General features: G+C 38.2%; 1 protein-coding gene across 18 annotated transcripts in view; it reads left to right on the top strand.

Moving 5' to 3' along the window:
- The window catches only part of CACNA1C (calcium voltage-gated channel subunit alpha1 C), a 476,647-nt gene that overhangs the window by 62,427 nt on the left and 396,802 nt on the right, over positions 1-17,418 (top strand). For all 18 annotated transcript variants that reach the window (XM_052667558.1, XM_052667542.1, XM_052667556.1 and 15 more), the window contains exons 2-3: positions 6,609-6,931; positions 10,699-10,803. In XM_052667558.1, coding sequence (XP_052523518.1) covers positions 6,609-6,931; positions 10,699-10,803 — 428 coding nt within the window. The remainder of the gene's footprint in view (positions 1-6,608; positions 6,932-10,698; positions 10,804-17,418) is intronic.

Raw genomic sequence — 17,418 nt, 5'->3', positions numbered from 1 at the left:
ACTGCACATTAATATTTTAGTCTGACAAGATGTAGAGAAGCATATGTGTATATTATAAACTCTGTTACAGCAAAAGCCATGGTTTAGGTTGCAATCCAGCTTTCACTATATCCCTATTGCTACTTACAAATTTCTTCCAGGAAAAAAAATAATGTTTCTGGGGAACAGCTAGAGTAATTTCACAGTTAGCTATCAGAATTAAAAGGTAAAAAAAGAAAAATATTGAAATACCCCTTTAAAGAAGTTGAAGTGTGTGTGTCTATGGGCTTGCATTTAGAATAGAGAATCTTAAGAAAAGTCAACAAGTGAGGCAGGCTGGATCAAGCTCTGGGCAACCTGATCTAATGTCCCTGTTCATTGCAGGGGAGTTGGACTAGATGGCCTTCAAAGACCCCTTCCAACTCTAATGATTCTATGATTCTATAAAAGCGTAATGATGATTTCTGAAAAGACTGTTTTTTTTTCATATAAATCAGTTGGGTTATTTCACTTCATGAATTTAAACTTTACGTGTAGCTAGTTGTTAATATCCTGAGATATTGAAATAATTTTAGAAAAACGTATTTGCAGAGTGAAAGTCAGATTTTAAAATAAAAGAAATGAAGTTCCAGGGCAATTGGACTGAGGACCATCCGTATGATAGAAGAAAATACGTATAAATCTTGCATATAGATAGATATAGAGCTGTGCTGATAGAGCTGTGTTGACTGAAAGGATTGAATCAAGGATGGTTTATTCCGAAGAAGAGTCTTTTGTTGATATATCAATTTCTAAAATGTAGAAATTTTCTGTGTAAAGGTCTTTCTTCATTCTAACAGAAGAAATGAGTACAAATCTAGCCTCGTCTATGTGATACCTGGTTTAAAAGACCTATGGTGTGAGAGATATTACCACCATATGTGTATGTAATTGTCACTATTGTTAGAAAGTGCTTCCTAATGTATATCCTTGTTCTTCTTTATTGCAAAAGCCATTGCTTATTGCTTATTCACTGTGAGTGTGGTGATTGTTCTCTTTCTGTTCTTTGAAATAACTTACATATATTTTTTATAGTTATATATGTGTATCATATATAACATCTAATATACTGTTACCATGCTACCCTTCTTCATCACGTCTTTAGGAGCATCAGTCCAAGTCCTGGCATTCCCACTTCCTGTCACTTTGCCTAAGAGCTCATGTTTTTTGAGCCTTTTGTTGATCTCTTCTTCAGCCTGAACTGAGCCACATGAGCTTTCCTGAAGCATGGAACCTGAAGCTGCCCATTGTGTTGCAGCTGAAGCCCCAGGAAGAGAAAGATCACTTGTTCTGCATAGATTCTGTACCTGTTTATGCACTACATTGAGATGATGGCATTTTGAGGATAGAAAGCAGTATGACAGTATAAGCTCCTGTTCTGCTGGGCATCCAGTATAACCCCCAAGGCTTTACTGAAAATAATTTGGGCAGTTAATTCATTTTGCTTAAACGCATTACATTTTTTCCCTGCTGAACTCCATGTTATTTTTAAGACTCTCCAATTCCTGAAACTCATTTTGAATTCAATTCTTGTCCTTCAGTACATTTGCTGTACCTCCCTTCTTCATAGTTACATATACGTTTTATAATGCTGTTCACCATTTCATCATCCAGATCATTAATGAAGGTGTTGAGCAGAAATGGATCCAATGCAGGCTTTTGGGTACCTCTGTGTGACACATCTTCCACTTAGACTGTGGAGCAATGATAACTGTTCTCAGCTATCTACTGTATGAGCTTTGTGCTTCTGTTGCAGCATTTCCTTTTCTAGCTCCTTTATTCCTAGCATCCTTGTGGAACTGTTGTACAAGACCTGATGAAAGTATTAATGAGGTTGGGAAACATGACAGCTATCACTTCCATCATGCCTGTATATTCTCATGCACTGTTGCAGAAGGAATTAGTTGTACTCATGACAGATGCATATTTGCTGATGTTTTTCTCTTTTTCTCCTCCAAGTATTTTTTGATGCTTCTTTGTTTAATGTATCCTGTGTTATTATTTATTTACTAATGGAGACTGAAGCACAGCTGAATTTAAATTTTCACTTCTTGCTTTTTTATAAATGAGGTTGACATTTGTCCTTTCTCTGTTCTCAGATTTCTCATGTCCTTTGAGTTCAGAACAGCAGTTAGCAGCTTTGAGATTATTTCAGAGACTTCCTTAAATGTTTTAGAATGCAGTAGGGAATGTATGTTTGTACTTACCTAAGTACTCTCTAAACTTATCCTTTCTTTTCCTTTATGAGTGGAAATTATACCTTTTTTGGTTTGTGGGTTCATTTTGATTGTCACCTGCTCTTGATCTTCCTTTGTTTCCTTTCTTTAGTGAAGGTAATCCTTAAGCCCTATTGACATCTTATGTATTCTGTCTCTGTTGGTTAATGGATCGATGTTTTCCACTTTCTTTGTATATTAACAAATGATGACATTCCTTTTGTTGTTTGGTTTTCTTGTTAGGTTCCTCCTCACCTCCGTGGCTTCTAACTTTTTCTCTGCACGCTTGAATTAGTCTACATACAATCTTAGTAGTGATAACCAGTTTCCTACTTTGTGTTTACTTGCTGTCATTGTTCAGCTAAGACTCTGACTGAACCAATTTTATCTTTTGCTGTACTCATCTGCTTTGGGGAAAAATGCAGTTGTGCAACACCATTGTTCTGAGGTTTTCATTCTTAGGATTCTGATGTTCCTAGTGATTAGAGGAAAAAAAAAAAAAAAGAACCTACATTGAAGACCTACATTGGCATTGCTCCATTTTCTTTTAAATAATTAATCTAAGCACAAGTTCCTCTTAAATAAATGTGAGGCTAAATAGATAAATGCAGGGCATTTAAAACTTGCAATTTCATCATGTCATTAACTGGATCATTTCTCACACAGAATGATTGCTGCTTAAATTTTTTTTTCTTTAAATGAAGCTATCTATTAATAGGGGGCTTGACAGATGTACATTATTAGAATGCAAAAAGCCCTTACATACTGATGACCATTGAAGCCTTTATAGCATTTTGGCAATGTAGTTGTAAGCTTATAGTGTCAGGTATTTTTTGCAACGTTTCATTTCCCGCGGTACAGCAACTTAATATGTTACTTTTCTGTCTTAGTTCTGAAGCCATACTTCTGTTACTGTGACATTTGAAATGGTTCTCCAGTTTTTTTCTCCTATGAGGAAAGGCTGAGTGAACTGGGTCTGTTCAGCCTTGAGAAGAGGAGACTGAGAGGGGACCTGATCCAGGTCTATAAATATCTAAGATGTGGGGGGCAGAATGGCGAGGCCAGACTCTTTTCAGTGGTGAGTGGAGACAGGACAAGGGGAAACGGCTGGAAACTGCAGCATAGGAAGTTCTGCACCAATGTGCGCAAGAACTTCTTTACAGTGAGGTGACGGAGCACTGGAACAGGCTGCCCAGGGAGGTGGTGGAGTCTCCTTCTCTGGAGATGTTCAAGACCTGCCTGGATGCCGACCTGTGTGACCTGCTGTAGGGAACCTGCTTTGGCAGGGGGTTGGACTCGATGATCTCTGGAGGTCCCTTCCAACCCCTACAGTTCTGTGATTCTGTGATTCTGTGATTTTGCTTCCTTGCAGAAATGAAAGTTGATCCCTAAGATCTCAGAATCAAATTTATTTGTTACATTCACATATTGACTTTCCCATTTACTTACCATGCAAATATTTAAATTCATGATCTGTAACAAAAGTACTTGAGAGAGAAGAGTTTTGCTGACCTGCGTGGTGTAGTCAACAGCACATCTTGCTGAAGGGTGGGAAGGATTAGCGGGGCGCTGATGCTGCAGATCCCAGTACTTAGTGAGTTATTCCATTTGGATGGGAACTGAATCTCTGGTTCCCATTTCTTGTCAACTTCCAGCTTTTTAACTGTATAAATAAATATGGTAGAAGTGGTTTAGGTACAGTGAAACTTTATTTGTAGTGGAGAAATAGAATGAAGGATTTAAACTGAAATGTTGCAAAATGAAAATAGCAATTCCAGTAACTGCAGCTCTCAGATTACAGAAATGTTTTGCACTGTTTTCTCATTGCAAGTTTGGCTATGCTGTCCTTAAAAATATTTTGCACAGTTCCTCAGTATGCTTTATGTGGAGTTATGTGAGCGTCACTCTTTTTAATTTAAGCTATTTCTCTAAAGAGCCTGTAGATCAAGGCATTTGTCACTGCCATTAGTTATTTAGTAAAGACAGTCAGTAGCTTCTGAGCTTCATAAAGCAGACAGATCTTTATCAATAATCAATATTTGCAATATTTGTTAATATAAATCTGTCATTACTGGCTCATCTTTTGAAGTTAATTTGAGATAAAGCACTTTGTTACGGGTAGAAGCAAAAGTAACAAAGCCACCAGAAGCCACGTCCTTAACTTTGCTGGCACATCAAAGTCGGAGCGCAGAAACCTGAGTCCTCATGTGAAACCTAACTAATAAGCAATAATAATGGAGAATTATTGCAAAAAAGTCTTCATTAAAATAGAGCAGCTGTTTGTGTTCTGGACCACATGGTCTAGTCAGCGTGATAAGAACACAGTGGCGATGGATCAGCAAGTTTGCTGTTACTGGAAGATACACACATTTTCTTATCCGCTCTAATGGGTCGATATTAAAGAAGAGCTGGAGTTGGGTGAATAATTAGAGTAATTTTCCATTTATGTTTCTCCCCAGCCTGCTTCAGGCTAGGGAGGTCAAATGGATGCTAAGGAGAAAATGTGCATCTGGAACTAGTCTGAAAATAAATACGTATCCCATGAGTAGTGCTGTGTACAATTTGCTTAGTCTTAGAGAACTAAGTTTGTCTGCCACTTCATTGCCTGCTTCATCTAGGAAATCTGCTTAGTCTGTGTGATTCTGAGTACAATTTTTCTTCAGTTTCAAAATCTGAGGGATGTAAGTTAACTATTTCTCATTGCTTGCTTCTTTCAGCTTTCCCTTTCGCTTATCAGAGTTATATTAGTCACCAGCTCTCTTTGGCTGGTTTTGCAGCTCGGACATTTTCCAGTGACAGAAACAAGCTCTAGATTTTCTAACTGTGTGGTGAAACAATGACAGCCTGGAAATCTCATGGCAATACCTGACATAAAATAACATCTGACTCTATCATGTCCTTCCTTGCAATTCAGTGAGATGAACTTTAATATTTTGCATGCTTTCTGGATAGGAGCATACCCTGTAGCAATCTAGGTGCCAATGTAATTGTATTTATTCTACTTGATCTAATTCATGTAATGCTGTTATGGCTGCAATTTCTTGGCATTGCACAATGGCAATAAAATATGCGCCTGAGGTAATTATTTTATTTCAAAACCTTGAAGCAGTTTGCTTGTTCTCCTGATTTTGCTTGTCTTTCATCCAGTACTTTCAGCAAAACAGGTGGCACGTGGTCTTCTGTTTGTTTTGTCCTGTGAACTACAGGATCACATCTGATCTGTTTAAAAACACCATACTTCTGCATTAAACTAAAGAAGTGAAACACAGTCAATAGGTAGACTTCGTGCTTGCTTTGAAATAAGAGGTGATCTAACTCCATTACTTGCTTTCTTCTACCCAACTTTTCCATGTGCACTTTTCTGAAGCATAGTCTCTTCAGTTCAAAAGCAAGGGAACCACAGTCCCCCAAAGGAAATGTCCTCATTGGAGAGGCACAAGTGGCTTCATAACTGTCTTTAGAGAAATGACTGAACAGTTGGGCTGGCTTGGGAAGGTAACCTTAAATTACTGTTAACACCTTCCAAATACCAGACATATTGCCTGACATATTTATTCTGTTATTATGATTGAGAAAGCATACACTCCTTCAGTGTCAGCTAAAAGAGGTGCAAAACATGGAACTACCTGATCTTGGCTTTCCTGCCAGTACAGTTCAATCATTGAGCTTTCTTAAGTTAGTTTTTCAGGATGAAGAATTGGTTCCAATTTCAAACTGTATGTTGTCTGGTCTAAAGTTGACTGTATACACAGCATCATTTAGGGCATAGAAGTGATGAACTCTGCCCTTTTCTGCAGCTACTGCTTCACCGTCCCTTTTATTCAGTCTGCTTTAGACTTATATGTGGGCAATGTTTGCAGAGAGAATATAACTCCTTGTTGAAATTTCCCTTTACCTTGAAGTGATCTTGAAAACAGAAGGGTTTTCACTATAAACTTGAGAGTATTGTTTTGTTTCTTTGCCAGATACCACATAGCATAGTGCTGCATGCCTGTGTGATAGCAGTGAGAGCTAGCCTTACCTTTTAAGCTTTCAAACAATCTAACTTGCAAAATGTGTGGGTAAAAAATGAAACGAAGGACACATTCTTTTCTGTGGAATTTCTGGAGATTGAATTGATTGAGACACTTCTAACATCTGTGTCCTTTGGGCTTCTTAGGAGGCTCTTGCAAGATGAATGATTGCACAGTGGTATTATTTTGAAATGAGGGCTTGAATTGCAGGAACAAGCTCCCACTAAGTGGATACCCTACACTTATCCTTAACCTCAGATTTTCATTTTACTGATACACATGATTATAAGAAAAAAAGCTTTATCTTTTCTACTGTTAAAGAAATACCTTCACACTTTTTTTTTTCCCTCTCCTCTCACAGGTTCCAACTATGGGAGTCCCCGTCCAGCTCATGCCAACATGAATGCCAATGCAGCTGCAGGGCTTGCCCCAGAGCATATCCCTACACCAGGGGCAGCTCTGTCCTGGCAAGCTGCAATTGATGCTGCCAGGCAAGCCAAATTGATGGGTAGTGCTGGCAATGCAACAATATCCACAGCTAGCTCCACGCAGAGAAAACGGCAGCAGTATGGGAAACAGAAAAAACAGGGTACCACGACAGCTACGCGTCCTCCCCGGGCACTGCTGTGTTTAACACTGAAAAATCCCATCCGGAGGGCATGCATCAGCATCGTCGAATGGAAATATCCTTTTTGATGTTCTCATTTGGAAAACAGCAAATTGTTAGTGCGCATCAGGCGCTGTTCATAAGTGGGAAGAAATCAATACATTAAGTTGAAAGGCGCTATTGGGAACATAAAGTACACAAGCAGTATTTGCTATCTTAACTGAGATCATTTATGCTGGGAGAAAAAATGCTTGGGACTGAAGCTTTAACCGTACCCTTGTGTAGGAAACTGCCAGAAGCTTAAACGATAAAGGGTAGGGATTGAATTCTTTTAAAAACGTGGCTGAAGCTGAAATTGATGGGAGATATGCAAGGTATCTGAAGCCAGAATTGAACCACTCCATGGGACTGATGGCAGATACTGCCTTTCCCTTCTTTCTGCAGAGCTTTAGTCACATAAACAGCTCTGGAACTTGGAATCATGTGATTTTTCGTTGAATACACAGCATCACCATTTCTACAGTATGGAGAATGGAATGGGGAAAAATGGGGTTGAATAGAGAACTAATGAAAAAAAAAAGCCCTGATGTGATAAATCCCTGAAATGAGGCTAAGCTCTGTTAATCATATTGGGATTCAATTGAAACCAGTAAGACTCCCTAATATATGGAAAGATAAACTGATTATCTCCAAGTAGGGAAAAAGACAGATAGTTAACATCATCCTGCCACATGTGCACATTCAGTATGGGGCCAGAGCTAGCAGGCTGAACAAGAGACAGATTGTCACAGATGATAAACGATTACCACTGACATAGAGATGCAGAAGGCAAGGGTCAGTGCTGCTTTCTTGGAAAGCCAATGAGAGCTTGGCTGTTGGCTCCTTCATGTGGAAGGAGCAAAGTCTACCTTAGTCATCTGAATCTGATCAGCAAAACTGGAAGTTGTGAATTTGGTGTGAAATAGAAATGGAAATAGAAATGTAACTCCCCTGTTTCCCTGAAGAGAAACCAAGACTGACTCTGAACAGTAATAGTCAGTAAATCACAAGCTAATGGGATTCTTCAATAAATGTGAAAGCAAAAGTACGTTAGGGGTAAATAAGCACGTCAGGGGAAGGCAATACTGAACTCAGCAGTAGTTAATATGATTAAAGAAAAAAAAAAGCCATTTAAGACAATGAGATAATTCTGTCCCTTTGACATTTGTCCCCAGTGTCTAGTGCGACATTGAAAAGATAAAAACAGAATATGAGCATATTAGGATATCATTTTCAGAAGAGCAACTTGCTAAAAGCATTGTTGTCAATTGTTAGCCTTAAAGTTTCTGCCTGCCTATTCCTTTCTTCAGATGCTAATTTTTAATCCCTTTGGTTAAGGTTTGCTACTAGTTATCCCTTCTGGCATAGGTGCGATACTTTGAGCATAAAATGATGGATGACGACTAACAGGATGAAGCTGAATATTGGTTTACTTGCCAGCACCCCAGTAAGCACATCTATAGAGAAAGAGCACATAGTGACATTTGATAAATGAATAAGATCAGCAATGAATGATGGGAATGATGTGTTGTAAAACAGGATACAGCACTGCTGAGATCAAGAGGAGGACCAAACAATGTGATTAAAGCAATCCAAAGATGCTGACACTTGCATTTTTTTGGTATTTATTTGGTTTTAGGTGAGTTTGTGAAAATAACTTCTTCCTCAGAACCTCTCATTGGATATATAGTGCTTATAAAGATGAAACATTTCAAGGACAAATAACAATATCAAAGGGCTGTGATAAGATTTATTTTTTTAACTGTATACTGACTTTTCCTAATTGCTGAAAATTACTGAGAAGACCTTAGCTAAATTTTTTGAACCTCTGAAATCTAAATGCAGTACATATTAAATATCAAATGGCACTTCTATGGTATTTCATATTCAAACATTGTAGTATTAGGAGCCTGAAAGTGCAGCTGTATAGAAGAAAAAGTGAAATGAAGTAATTTCCTTATTTTGCAAAGATTTACCTGCTTATTATTCTGCTGAATTTGCAGTGTATTTTCAGATTTTAAACCATTTTACTTTTGCAATGCTTAAAGAAGTAAAAATAAAAAAGTAAAAATAAAAAAATACATCAGTAATGATAAGTTTATGAACAAAAGGTCTCTAAGGAAAACAATTCTAGGCAAAAGGCAGGTAAGAAAAAGAAAGCCTATGGATGTGTAAGTCTTTATGCAATGAACGCTGTGTGTGCATCTTGAGGTATCTGAGAAATCCAGTGCTTTCATCAGTAAGGTATCTTACTGGTAAGATCAGTATCAGTAAGGTATCTACCCTGATCTGCAAAGCTCTGAAGTTTGCCCTGAAGTTTCTAAGTCTGAATGTCTACTAGTCATGTTATCCTTGCAGTTTTATGTCAAGCCTTAGTTGTTGCAATGACAGCTGACTCCTTTTAGAAAGGACCCTACCTGTCTTCTTCCTCCATGTTAGCATGCACCTCTTAGTATTCATAGGCTTCAGCAGATAGCCCAGTGGGTTTGGAACCCTTTGACTCATCTACATGTGAAATACGGAATGTATATGAACATATACAGAAGTCAGTTGCCTGAGATTGTCTATTTCTTGCAGTTCAGGCAGTTGGAGATCCTGATCTCTAGTTTATTTTTGCTAAAACCTGCTGAGAATGGTGATTTGCTGACCAAAAGCATACACATTGTGTTGACATCTGGCAACTCTGCAAAACCAATCCCACGGTAGATAAACTTACTCTCAAATGCACTCTGTGGCACAGGTTATACCTTGCATTCTCTGGTCCTTTTCTGCTTTTCATTCCCCTCCAGAGCACTGGTGAGTTATCCCAGAGCTATCTGCCAGGGAGATCTTGCAGGAAAGTAAATATAGACAGGCTGTAAATCTGGTCTCTGGTCTAACAGGAGACACTTCACAGCTACTAAGGTTAAGAAGTCTACAGAAAAAAAAATAAAAAAGAAATACACTGCCAGCAAATTGAAGTCAGTAGAAAACAGCCCTTAGATTTCCGCTGAGTATCGGTGGAACGCCAGAGGTTGTGCAAGGTTGGTTCGTTGAACATCCAATCTGTTTTTTTTGCTCTGTTTTTGTTTTGAGGGCATTGATGACAGGCTGTAATGCCTTGAATTGGTGGTAGTTTCTGTCATTAGGGTCTCTTATTTTCCTGGTGTCCCTACCATTCCTCACATACACATTTCTTTTGCCTATGAAGCCAGCTGAAATACAAATACAAGAAAAAGGAATACTATATTAAATAATTTAAAAGAAAATAGTGATAATAGGGCTATAAACAATATAAGTTCAATTTGGATAAAGCTTTTTTTCCCCGTAAATTGTATCATTTAAATGTTTTCTACCTGAATGTACACATGTGTTGGGCCCTTGAATTTAACTTTGAGATATGGGAGAGATTGGGAAAAAAATATAAAGGAGGATGGAAAAGAGTAAGAAACATAAAGTGACTGTGGGAGGAAAGATGACAGGCCTTTCAGAACAGGCTTTTGTTATTAAAAACAGTACAGCCACACTTGAAGGAAAATAGGGAAAATGCTATCTAAATAAATAAAAGAAGAAAAACTTTTAAGAAATCTGTGTTTACACTGGCACGCGACTGGCCTACACTGCTTTTGACATATTAGGAAGATTTTTGGCCGGGAGCAACTAAAAGCACTTAAAAAGGCATATGTTTCTTTTCAGAATATAAGGAGCTTGGAATGTTTTCTTTAAACAGAATTCTTATAAATCTTTTACTTTTTTTTTTTTTTTTTTTTAATTATTATTTGTGTGTGCACATTTCAGAACAATTTCCTTAACTCCGTTCCTCAGACCATTTGAAATAATTATTTTACTGACTATTTTTGCCAATTGTGTGGCCTTAGCTATCTATATCCCCTTTCCAGAAGATGATTCCAATGCCACCAATTCCAATCTGGTAAGTCCTTGATGGTATCTAATCTTATTCCTTTGAAAGTCCTTTTTAGAAGTCTCCAGAGAGACTGCTGAAGTTAGAGAGCATAGATATATCCACCAGAGATGAAAACATAATAAGGTAAAAATTGGTTTTGAGTGCTAAGTCTTCTCTATTCATGTGAGCACCTGTTTCAATTGAGCTGGCTTTAGGATTGTTCTGAAAACCGTGCGGGTGCTGGATTTGTGATGTTTTGGCTAGCAAATTTCTGCATGCTGCAAAAATGCTTGGTAAGTTTAAACTGCAGGTGTTTGCGGACAAAATCCTTTAACTGAGGATTATATGGTGTTTTTGCCTTTCAAAGTGCTATTGTGAAGTTGAGGCAGTCCTACTGCCAGGTGATGCCTGGAAGCACAGCTAGATGACTAATTTCTGGGAAGTGCATTAATGCGTGCATTTCACACCGAGATACGTGTTTTGTTGAACAGTATGGTTTTTTTCTTTTCCTTCTTGTGGGGGGAATACAGCTGTTCCTATGCCACTGCTGATGATAATGCTGGTAATTTAGGGTAGAGAAAGGAGAGTGTTTACTTTTGGCTTAGAATGAAGTCATAGTGAAGAATTCTGTTTGGTAAGGGGACGATGCAAAACAGTTCTGGAAGGCGATTCACTGAATTAGCAGAAAAACATTTTTTTTCCTCCCAAATATGTGAACAAATCTCCTACTTGTGTGGCTGGATCAGAATGAAAACTTACTCCCAGAGTTTAAGAGTTGGGATGTTATTTCTTGGTTAAAATTTACTGAGACATAAGAATTTTTAGAGAAGCAGAAGAGGAAAATAAGGGCCGTTTTTCCAAAGTAGGGATAGTTAGTGTGGCTGACAGACACTGTAATTAAAATGATCCATGCTGTACTCTGGATATAAGCCATTTGATTAAATATCTCTTGAAGTTGTGTAAAATAAATTGCAAACTTCAGGACTTTTCTGGAACAAATTATTATTTTTTTAAATGAGTCTATGGGCAGTGCTTTTCCATAGTAACTCTGTAGAGAAGTTTAAAAACAGAAGCAGGAGGAGAAAAAAGATTGTTAACTTTTTAACTATTCTCTATATTTATAGTTAATTTCAAGTACAGTCTGGGTTGGGGAAATTTGTGGTTTGATGTCTCTTGTTTGCTTCCATCTCTATGCTAGGCCTGATACAGTGTTGAACAGTGATGAACCACAGTGTGTACAGTTAGAACATCTCAGTGTGGCACCTTTCAGAAATTGGTACATTTTAATAAAATCGCATATTCAATTATTCCTCTGGCTATAAAAGGCAGCATGTTGTTTATTGCTTGTTCTGACTTGCAAGGTTTCAAGAGAAAAATTAAGCAGAGTTAAGGTCAGAGGATGTCTAATTTGTCTTGAGCTTAATTAGGTGTGGGTATTTCCTTATTTAAGTGATGAGATCTCTGGCTAATACCGCGTTCAAACAACCTCATAATTGAATGAGGTATACTGAAACTGCTCTGTTCTTAGAAAATGCATGCAATTTGTGAGCTGTGTTGCTTTCTGAGTTTGTTTTCTGAGGCATTTTTTACCTCACTTGTTCAATCCATCAAAATACCCTTGTTAGTTGTGAGTAGGATTTAAAACCAAAACCAGAGAAAGCAACCAAATTATTATAGGCTCAGGAGATTTTGGAAGTGTTACTGCCTTGAGGATGAGGCAGCACAGTTAATTGCTCTAACAAGATGTTTCAGAAAAGCAAAGGGATAAAGTAAACCGAGGAATTTATTCTTTGGGCCTCAATGAAAAAAAGTAATGAAAAATGGAAAATGGAGTACTTAATATCCACTGGCCTAGGAGGGGTTTGCATTGGTGGAATCAAGACTCTGTTCTGTGTTATAGGGTAAATCCTAGAGCTCTGACTGCCCGGTAGACTTTGGTCCTGTGATCTCAAAAAGGTGTGGATGACAGGACATGGTTGTTCTGAGTCACTGAATTATACTTCATGTTTTGTTGGAATCAGTTCAGCACTCACTCTTGCTAGTATTTTTATTGTTGTTGTTGTTGCTGTTTGTTTGTTTTTGTATTTTTTTTCCCCTCAGATTGTTATATTTTGGCAGATAATTCCTTCTGTTGGGAACCAGAATTTTTGTGTATATTTTTCATGGCATTCTCAAACTCTTCACAGGACTGTAGGTAGTTACCAGCAACAGGGAGGGAATGTGGAAGCAAGAGGGTGAAACAAGGGTCAAAAAACACTAGCAGTATTTCAGAATGAGATGAAACTCAGGTTTAAAGGAAAGCTATTCCAGATAGAATGAACTGCACAAGTCTGAGACCTTACTCTCAAATAGCCAAACAATATAAGGAACAGAGTAGAAAGAAGTTGGAGTTGGTGATGTCTTCTTGTAAATTTGTTATACTGGCTTGACATTATTTTCTTTTGACCTGTGAGCATGTATTTTGCAATCAGATTTATTCTGTAGCCATGAAGTCTAGAGCTCCGTAATCTGAAACAGGAATGGAGACTGTCTGCAATGCTTGCATGTAGGTTAATAGTGCACACAGATGTGTGTTCTGTGCAGAAGTGTGAGGCTGATCAAACTATACAAAATGTTCCTAGTTGCCCAGGAGAAATTTCATTTCCATTTTGCAATTTAATTCTGTAGTGATAAACCTACCACAGATATTTCCACTTCCCTGGTTTCCTGAGCCATCCATAACTTTCTGAGACAGAAAGGAACCATCTACAGGAAACATATGATGGATAGTAACTTTTATACAGTCTGAAAGTGACGGTTTCCCAGTAAACTGCTGCTTTTCCCTTTAGGTCCAAATATTTCTCTTCTAAAGTTTCATCATAACTTTTCAATGAATATTTTGTTTTAGATCTGAGACAAAGATTCAAACAATCATTTTTAATAAGCTAACTGAATAGAGGGCAGTGAGAGAAGACAGAAATTCTGAACTGAGTGTTTTCTTGCCTTTCTGTAAGAGGAGAAATACAGTAATGAAATAATATTTTGATACAGAATTATGATGTCTGTGAATTTCACAGATGTGATCAGACATTGATCCAGTGAAGCATACTCATTTGTGAGTACAGAAACCAGTAATATATGGTCATGTCTCCATTTTCATAAGCCTTGTGTTTAGTTGCAAGCCTTATTCAATGCTATGCCATAGTAATCAGCATTAAAATTAAATACAGAAGTTTCTGCTAAATACGTAATTTTTTTCTTTTAGCAAGGAATTGTGGTTAACTATTATGCATTGATTTAGGACAAAAATCACACATGTACTGACTGGTTTCTTGAGGTATGACTTCCTATAATAATTGCTATATATTATGAAACCATTTATGTCAAATCTAGGGGTGTTAGCTTGGACTGGGCAGCACTTTCATTTTCATGATGCACAGATGTATAATAAAACCCAGATCCTGTATTTTTATGCTTACTAGAGTTATTTTTGCTATTGGCTTTTAGAAATCTGCTAGAGCAATATCATGTAGTAATAACAAAAGCTTGAAATTGGCTTCAGCAGTTTGTAGATTTTTACTTCTACAATGTGTTGACTGGAAAACTATTAAACTTGTACAAATGGAGGGGATTTGTATTAGCTGCAACATCGTTTTGGTGTTAATCAACTCTTGCTGAGGTTTTGCTTAAATTTATAAGTAAAGAAAGCTCATGCATGACCCTGTGCAAAGAGCAGTTATGTATTCTCTTGATGCAGTCCGGAAAATTGGAGCTAGTTGGAGGGAAATTAAAGTTAGCCTGCATGAGAGGCTGTAACTGATATGGAGGCTTTCTGTTTGTTATCCCTGCAATTATGCATTAGAACAGAGATAATGTACATTTAGGAATAAAACTATAGACTGTCTGAGATAGGAAGCTGAGAGGAAAATGCTTCTGTCACTTTACTGGCAATTGCAAATGGCACAAGCCTGGTCAATGTCACAGCATGGCGATAACATAATGAGGTTAAGACCAACGTTTACAGCACATTCTGTGGAAGGCAACTCAGCTGGTTGCTTGTGCCTTGGATAAATAACAGGAGAAAGCTCCTCGTGTTGTTTGGCTAGCTCTAATTCCTTACTACAAGAAGGATATCTCATCATACAATAGTTAAATTTTAATGAAAGATCTCTTGCATTTATATATCAGGTTATAATTGGATGTCACATTCAGAGACTGATTTGGTAAACCTGAAATAGGATCCTGTGAAAGAGAAGATGAGATCTGTGCTTGTTTGTTACAGCTCGTGCCAGATGGTGCGAGTGCCAGGCCATGGAAGAGGGCTTTCCTTTCAGAGACGCATGGCTGCTTTATTAGCTGCTGATTTTGGTAGCATCCAGTTCAGTGGGTGATTCCTGTATCAAAAAAAGAAAAAAAAAAGAAAAAAAAGAAGAAAAATTTATCTTTTTGCATTTGCAGCAGACTGACACAGTAAATGTACACGTGGCTAGACACCTATTATATTTCTGGATACTGGCATAGCAAACTTTATCCTTTTCTATATGAGAATTCTGAAGCCAGCATATCAAACAGTTGCACTTGTCACCGTTTCTCTTGTGTGAAGTCAGACAATGTTAGAAAGAAAAATGAAGGTGAGGGGGTCAAGAAAAGAAAGCATGTTTTTTCTGGATAAGGAAGAATGCTACACAAAAGCTTTTCGTTTTCTGCTGTCATTGCTATCGTCCTCTTGTGTGACAGCTCTCAGCCACTGAGGAAATGAGATATGCTAACATAAAGAGGTGAGATGAGGGTGGTGTAGACTGGATACCAAGCTAATAAGCTGTTACAGGTTTACTAGCTTGGGCCACATACCAGCGCTACTACAGCTGGGGGAGGTGATTTGATTTGAAAAGTGAGGAATGAGCAACAAAATCTGGAAGATAGGATATGAGGATGGAAATGGGCTGCAGTGTGGAGAAGGAAAGAATCTGTTCCAAAAGAATCAGTGAGGACTCAAGAAAGATTGAGAATTGCTGATGTGTATGATGCTAAGAAAGCTGAATACGATTGAATTTAGCTGCAACATTTCTAAGAGTCCTCAGAATTCCTATCTCTGTCAGGGGGAGGTTGTTACTCAGCATCTCTAACAGCACTGAAGTGCAGGGTTGGAAGAATCAGCACTGAGTGTGAGAGGAAGACATTCAAGCCCATCTGCTGGTTCTGGTATTAGCAAACTGTGGGGCTCTGGGTAAACTGTGGTCTCAGTTTTCCCATCTGTAAAAGTGAGTTGGTTACAGCTTCCACAGTGAAGGTAATCAGTCAGTGCCTTACATCACACAGAGTGTTACGAGGAATACTGTAAAAAAGACTCTTAAGACAGAAATAATTGCTTTTGAGCCCACTAATTGGAAAGGATAGATAAGAAGTAGGACAGGCCTTCTTCCTTTTGCATTGGGCGGTACAGATCTTAATTTCTGTGGAGAGATGTACAGGACTGTGTCACCAGAATTTGCTTGTGTGTGTTGAATTATTTGACGATGCAACTTCTGAATGTTTAAATCTGCAGCCTTCCTATCATTCCTAATGTAATGGTGTAATTTCTTAGACTTTGTGGATAGGAATCCAGTAAAGCAGAGCTTAATACCTCTGTGCGTTATTAGAAGAGCTAAAATTGTTGGTTTCCCTGCGCAGGCCTCTGCCACTGTGGCAGTAATTGGCAGTAGTAAGAAGTTCTTCTTTGTGGACCAGGTGAAGAAAGAACTGGGAAAGGTTTGCAGGATTCAGAGATGGGTGCCCACAGTAGAGGAATGCTTGGTTCTACACCTGAGTCTGAAAGGATTTTGACATCTCTGGCACATTCTTCCAAAAATACCTCCTGGATTTCTCCCCAGCTAATGTATTGTTGTGTGAGCAATAACTGCATTTCTGTCATTTCTATTCTTTTCCTTAACTGGACTTAACACCCATACTTCAAATTTCTTACCTTTCTGCTTTTCTCATTAGCCATCCAGTGTTCTGCCCTGCACAGCACTTGCTGCTGAGGACCAGTCAGTCCCAGCCTCCTGCTTCTCTTTATACCAGCTCTTTATTCCTCTCTTTATTCCTTACCCAACCTGTGTTTGTTAGTGCTCACCACCTCTTGTTCTGCTCTGAGATGCCACTCATCTTGGTGTCCTTTTTTTTTTTTTTTAACGTTCCTTTTTAAAATTCATTATGTTTGCTTTGCCAAGTTGCTTTCCTTATTCTGGCCAAATTTCCATCAAACTCGTCCCTTTTTTTTTTCCTTTCTTTTTCTGTGTGCTTCTAACTCTGATCTCCCCTCCACAGTAGTTTCATCCATTACTCATAGGTCTCAGTTCTGTCTTCAGATTTGGATCCCTGACCATTTCTCTTGTTAAGACTAATCTTATACTCCTTTCAATTCATAAGTGTCTAAGCAATCCCAATGCTCTTTCTGTCTCCTTCCTCCTTCTCCTTTTCCAGTTCCATTCCCAGTGCACTGTTCTCTAACTCTGTCCTTGATTTAGCCTTAGTCCTTTTGCTTTTGAAGTCAGCTGTGTCCTTTCCAGTGCTGTTTGGGTGCCAGTGGCAGAAATACTGAGAGAGCAAGCCCAACTTGAAGTTCAGTGGCTTTGCTCCACCTTGATCCCAACTGATTAAGAACAGTTATTAAATGATTAGATG

This window comes from Tympanuchus pallidicinctus, unplaced genomic scaffold, assembly GCF_026119805.1.
Source record: "Tympanuchus pallidicinctus isolate F22 unplaced genomic scaffold, pur_lepc_1.0 scaffold8, whole genome shotgun sequence".
In the NCBI taxonomy this organism is placed as follows: Eukaryota; Metazoa; Chordata; class Aves; order Galliformes; family Phasianidae; genus Tympanuchus; species Tympanuchus pallidicinctus.
The sequence above is the reverse complement of the archived record's forward strand: the minus strand, read 5'-3'. Positions and strand labels throughout refer to the sequence as shown.